This window comes from Dendroctonus ponderosae, unplaced genomic scaffold (assembly GCF_020466585.1).
Source record: "Dendroctonus ponderosae isolate FM_Combo_2020 unplaced genomic scaffold, Dpon_F_20191213v2 Dpon_F_20191213_3, whole genome shotgun sequence".
Classification (NCBI taxonomy): Eukaryota; Metazoa; Arthropoda; class Insecta; order Coleoptera; family Curculionidae; genus Dendroctonus; species Dendroctonus ponderosae.
Window position 1 is genome coordinate 12,973,481 of NW_026018508.1, and position 5,456 is coordinate 12,978,936.

General features: G+C 41.0%; 1 protein-coding gene across 5 annotated transcripts in view; it reads left to right on the forward strand.

Moving 5' to 3' along the window:
- Window positions 1-1,388: 1,388 nt before the first annotated feature.
- LOC109537366 (PDZ and LIM domain protein 3) overlaps window positions 1,389-5,456 on the forward strand; it is a 9,884-nt gene continuing 5,816 nt past the window's right edge. For 2 of the 5 annotated variants that reach the window (XM_019904041.2, XM_019904042.2), the window contains exons 1-4: window positions 2,786-3,134; window positions 3,944-4,092; window positions 4,654-4,769; window positions 4,826-4,971. In XM_019904041.2, the coding sequence (XP_019759600.1) occupies window positions 3,021-3,134; window positions 3,944-4,092; window positions 4,654-4,769; window positions 4,826-4,971 (525 nt within the window). In that variant the 5' untranslated portion in view covers window positions 2,786-3,020. Of the gene's footprint in view, window positions 1,614-2,784; window positions 3,135-3,943; window positions 4,093-4,263; window positions 4,443-4,653; window positions 4,770-4,825; window positions 4,972-5,456 lie in introns of those variants that run through there. The other 3 variants (XM_019904043.2, XM_019904044.2, XM_019904045.2) reach the window with 3 other exon arrangements.

Consider the following 5,456-nt stretch of genomic DNA (forward strand, 5'->3'; position numbering starts at 1 on the left):
TCCCTCAAAAAATGTCTATTATTTCGGATCTGAAACTTCTACCATGTTCTTCAATGAGTTCGATGCATTGCTCGCGCCCATGAGCTGAAAATGACGTAAAATTTGAGACGTTTTGAGGAAATTTTAATTTTTTCAAAAAATCGAAAAATTTAGAGCAAAAATTAAAATTTCACTTCTGTGTTTTTTGAGCTCAATCGATTCCTTTCGACAGAAATCTGCATTTATAAAGTGTTTGGGTCAATAATAAGGAATAAATCGTGGGCTAAAGATCGTGGCCCTCAAAAAACGTTAAAAATCTGCCGAAAATGTCTATTATTTCAGATCTGAAATTTCTACCATGCTTTTTAATGAGTTCGGTGTATTCCTCCCGTCCGTGAGCAAATTATGTAAAATTTAAGACTTTTTGAAAAAATTTTCATTTTTTTTTAAATCGAACCCCCCCCTTGGAAAAATGTAGGCCAAAAATCTAAATTTCAGTCACACCCAGTCGTCAATAATTCATTTTGTCCACAAAAAATACTTTCCTCATAAAATCAGTCCTTTTCCACTTTCGAAGAAATCAACAACCTTCGTAGCCTAGAAACCGACCCTGGTGACGTGCTTTTCCGGAAACACGTAGGTAAACCTGATCGACCAATCGCTTGTCGACTGCACCATGGCAACGAGTGAATACAAACAGATCAACTTTGAAATCAGTTGTCAGTAAAGCCGTATTTATTGCAATTGAAGTTTTAAATCAGCCGGTTTTTACACGTTCGCTTTGGAAAAAGTGTCTTGTTTGTTGGAATTGCCTCTCGAAGGATTGAAGGACCCGAAAATGTGAATTTAAACCAGAAAAATTACGAATGTAAAGAAAATGTTGACGATTTTTGCGACTTAAATCGTTGGCAGGATATTAAGAGTGGGAAGTTTTCAAATTGAGACCCGCTGTATTGGAAAACAAGAACATTCTACACGGTGACCAAGGTAAGAGTGGCCCATCTGAACCTTCTAGCACGTTTTTTAATCAGTTCGATGCATTCTTCGCTTCCGATGCTGAAAATATCGTAAAATTGAACATTTTGAAATTTTTTTACGCCCACCCTTGTGTGTTTTTTGAGCTTCCTTCCCTTCATTCCTTTCAACGTAAGAAGTTCAGAAATATGCATTTATAAAGTGTTTGGATCAGAAATCTGCCGAAAATGTCTATAAATTCGGATCTGAAACTTCTAGCATGTTTTCCGATGAGTTCGATGCAATCCTCGCGTCCGTGTGCTGATAATTGCTCTTAGATCAACAGCAGTTCACCCAACCAATGTTGAATCACCCCATACTTCTTCGTAAAATGTGCGCAAAAGCATTTTGTGCTTGAAAATTCCGTTTTATGTCGGAGCTATGAAATGAATGGAAACAGTTGGGTGCCGACTCGACTTACTTTCGATAAAGCTAAAAATATGCCGGCCGGGATCCGTGGGAGGGCGGCACTGCAATGCCGCCCCCGCCAGGATTTCCCACATCATTTCTAGAGAGCTTCCTTAGTTCTCTCAAATACCGGATAAAGCGGAGTTCTCGTCAGGATGCCTTACCACAGACCCTCGTTTTGGCATTACAGGGAAGGACAGCAAAAGAAAAAAGTAAGTTGTGCGCTGTTCCTGGTCCAAAGCTGTTTTGCTGCTGCCTTCACAGAGTGGAAATTCCTTATTGCTTGATGATGCTTTCAGCTCACGCGATTTCTTGCCGCTGATTGCTCAATTTTGAAATATCTGGGCGAGCAATCAGCCTAAGAGCTCAGATGATTCTCAACTTTTTCGGCACATAAAATATCAAAGATTATTTGCATTTCGCCAGCTGGCGCTTCCAATAAATATACGAACAGGCTGGTGGAAGAGTGTGTGGAATTGCGCCTGCTTGCTATTAATTTGGATAAGAACGCCTTGAGCTAAATTTTAGAATTATTTTCGTACATTCAGTATATCAAATGTTGACCCACTTGTGCCTTAAAAACGTATTCGGAACTCCTGCCTATTTGTTGAAGAAGAAGGGACTGATTGGCAACAAAAACGGAATAAGCTTGGTGAAGAATGCGTAAAGGAAGACAATCTGGTATAAAATTGTGCCTGATGTAAAACGTTCTCAGAGCGTCCAAACCACAATTAATATACAGGGTGTTCTGATCAATTTTCCCGACTCCAGTTTTTGGAAAATATCGATTCTAGATAAGAATGTAAGACCAGTGCGAAACCTGCTCAGACTCAGACAGAAAGTGGTATGAACATGAAGCACCATTTGCAAAAGGTCTTGCGAGAATATACAGGGTGATTTGCGTAGACCGTGCGTTGTAACAAAAAATTTCAAACAGGACCAAAAAAGTTTGTAGGTGCAATTTAAAAAAAACTGATTTTTTCACTCCTTTTTATCATTGTTTGTAGGCTTCATGCACCCATATGCTATAAAAGCGGTACTACAAAAACTATAAGAGGGTTGGAGGTTAACAAAACTAGTGTCTCAAACTCGCAATTGAAGGCCAATCCAACCATGCTAAAAAATCAGGAGGTCCAAATGAATTTTTTACTACTGTTTTGCATGGCGCACATGCAAGAGAAAACTTGAATTTGTTCAGATCGGCACAACCACAAGTTGCTTTAGACAACACCCTGTATGTGCCATGATACTCGTAAAGTCGCACAGTTTGAAGGAATGAATGTCTATTAGAAACAACGGGCGAGTGCATCGAACACGTAGCTAATGTGAATGCTATTTATGCACCAATATGTTCAGGAGGGGAGGTGCATTTCGGGTCCAACAATCGAAGCCAAATCAATTTTCCGCCCAAGTGCAGTAACTCTGATCGATTAGCCAGTAACACGATCCATCGCAAGAAAGTTCTTCTGAGCGGACTCATAAAGTGCGCAAGGTCGTCTCGGTCGGGACTGATGGTTATTTTTAAATTTTCCGCAAACCATAATACGGTGTTTACTTGGTAAACAATTTAATATTCAGTTGAAAAAGTGACTTTCGTGAAACCCGTCCAAAATTTACTGATGGGAAAGTTTCATGAGTTTCTAGTCGATTTGCGGCGAAGCTCACCGAATCACTCCTGGGGATTCAGTTTGGTCGGTGGATCGGATGTTAAAACACCCTTAATCGTTACCAGAGTGAGTAAAATACCAACACAAAAAATTGCGTTCAGTCCCGAATCGGAAAAGGTTAAGGTTCTTCAGGACATACCGATGTTTTGTTCCATTTTTGCCTCAAAATAGGGTTCCTACTCTCAACTAAGTTCAATGCTGTGGTTCAGGCTTCAAACAGCTATGGTTTGCTTTTTAATAACATTTTTTCAAGTTGCTGCGGCAAATGTTAACTTTTTTGTCATTTTATTAAACTACAGTTTCTTGAGCTTCGGCAGACGTTGAAAATCTTCAAAACATTCATTCTTGTTGCCCCAGCGCGGCACAAAAACGACTTGCCAACTGTAAACTCCAGACAATTTTTGCTGATAACATGTTTTCCCCATCAGGCTCAAATAATAAAAAAAACTTGGCAGCAATCCAGGAATAATCGCAATCGCGCTATTTGCGCAATAAATTGATGGAACGCTATCAGTATCGGCAAAATCTACGCCAAAACAATGGAATAATTTGCGAAAAATCAGACAAATGCTTGAGACTAACGACTTAATTATTTACGAAAGTAAACAGCTCATGCTATGCTGGCCAGGAACGATGCCAAAAAAACCAACAGCGCAACTTTTTACAATCTGATGCAAAAGTTTCCTTGATTTATCAATAGTTGAAAGTTCAGATGAAAAGCACTCAGTTTGGACTGAACACAAGCAGTTATTTCCAGTTTCACCGCGCAAAGACCAAATGTTTGTTAAAATGAGCGTTTTTCAAAAAAAGTTATAAAATTAAGGGTTTGATGGAACAATTCTGGTATAAAGTATGAAAAACGGCGCTCATTTCAGGTAGCGTTTGGATCGCCAGCCCAAGGAGTCCTTCAGCGAGGCGACATAATCAGCAAAGTTGGAAACTACGATTCGAGAGACATCAGACACGAAGATGCCCAAAATCTCTTCCGAACTGCCGGCAACAACATACGGGTGGTGGTGCAAAGGTATGTATCAACTTACTTCCGACTACCCAAATAGTTGGTAAGCATTAATCAAAGTCCGCAACAAATTGGTCGAGAATCTCGTTGGATCGTGCTTAAGCAGCCTACCAATAAAACGTCGGTTTGGAATTCCGCCAGATTAAAAACGATGTTATTTCGGATTTCTTGAAATATTGAGCGCGTAATCGGGAATCGGGCCTCTCCTACGGACTTCAGTCCCGCTATTTTGTTTCATTTCAAACGTGCCATTCTTCCAGTTGGTTCTTCCGGTTGGGTTTTGAGTCGGAGCTCCGGGGCAACGCGGTTGTGTCGTGCCACCCTGTTTGCGCCATGCCTACTTACAGTCGATATTTGTAAGTCTTCCTTGTGTGGAGGTGGAAATTATAAATAACCGATTGTTTCTATCCGGGATTTTTTGGAAAATTGCAATGTACGTGGATAAAGTTTTATAGCCACTATGCGCCGCTGGCGCATATTTTATGTGCAAGTTTCTTTTATCGGTATTTTCTGAGTCGAAGTGAACAAGTGTCGATAGCGTTTTTAATGGAAAACCTGGGTTTTTAGAGAAACAGCCCCACGTCACAATGCCAGCACTGGATCTTCGAGAAACAGCTCCCACTACAGCCCCCTCTCGGTTTCCCCCAATCTGTCGCCAAGGGGCGCGCCCCTCAGCCCTTTAGGTAATCCCTAATGCAATATAGTCGCTCTTTTTGAACTGTTGTTTTGCTTCTTCAAGACTACAGTCCAGCAGGCTCCGCCCTCACTCCAGTCTACACAAATCCTTTGACTCCAATCGACAACAACTACTTTGAGGTATACGATGCCGACCCAAGAAGACGAGGTGGAGACTATCAGAATGGAGATATACATGTTTCGAGACAGGTAAGTGGTTCCATAAGAAAGTTTGGTTTGGACGCTTTCAACAGTGCCTTATCTATAAAGACTATGGGACAACAGTTTCATTAATCAGATATGCGAGCTTGGATGTGTTCCAGCTAGTGTCCCAGAACAAGGTCTGCTTATTTATAGATCCTTGCATTGATGTCTCCAACCGCCAAATTTTTTATGCGCGGTGTAATAGAAAAATCGGGTGGGTTACAACTGAATTTTAGCATGATAAAACGGGAAATTGCTGCCAATAAATTCATGAGCTTCGTGGCAACGATCAATTGCTTGAACATGGACACACAACAGAGATAGACTTTCGAGGCCAGTTCTTGAAACTAATGGGTTTTTCGGGATTTTAGGCCGTCGTTCGGTGGAATTTCTTCCTGAGGTTTCGCAAGCACGAGTGGCTTGCATCTTCAGAAGTGGTTTGCTTGAACGCTTACACTGTTCTCATCAGAACCCGCGTTCAGTTCTGCGGA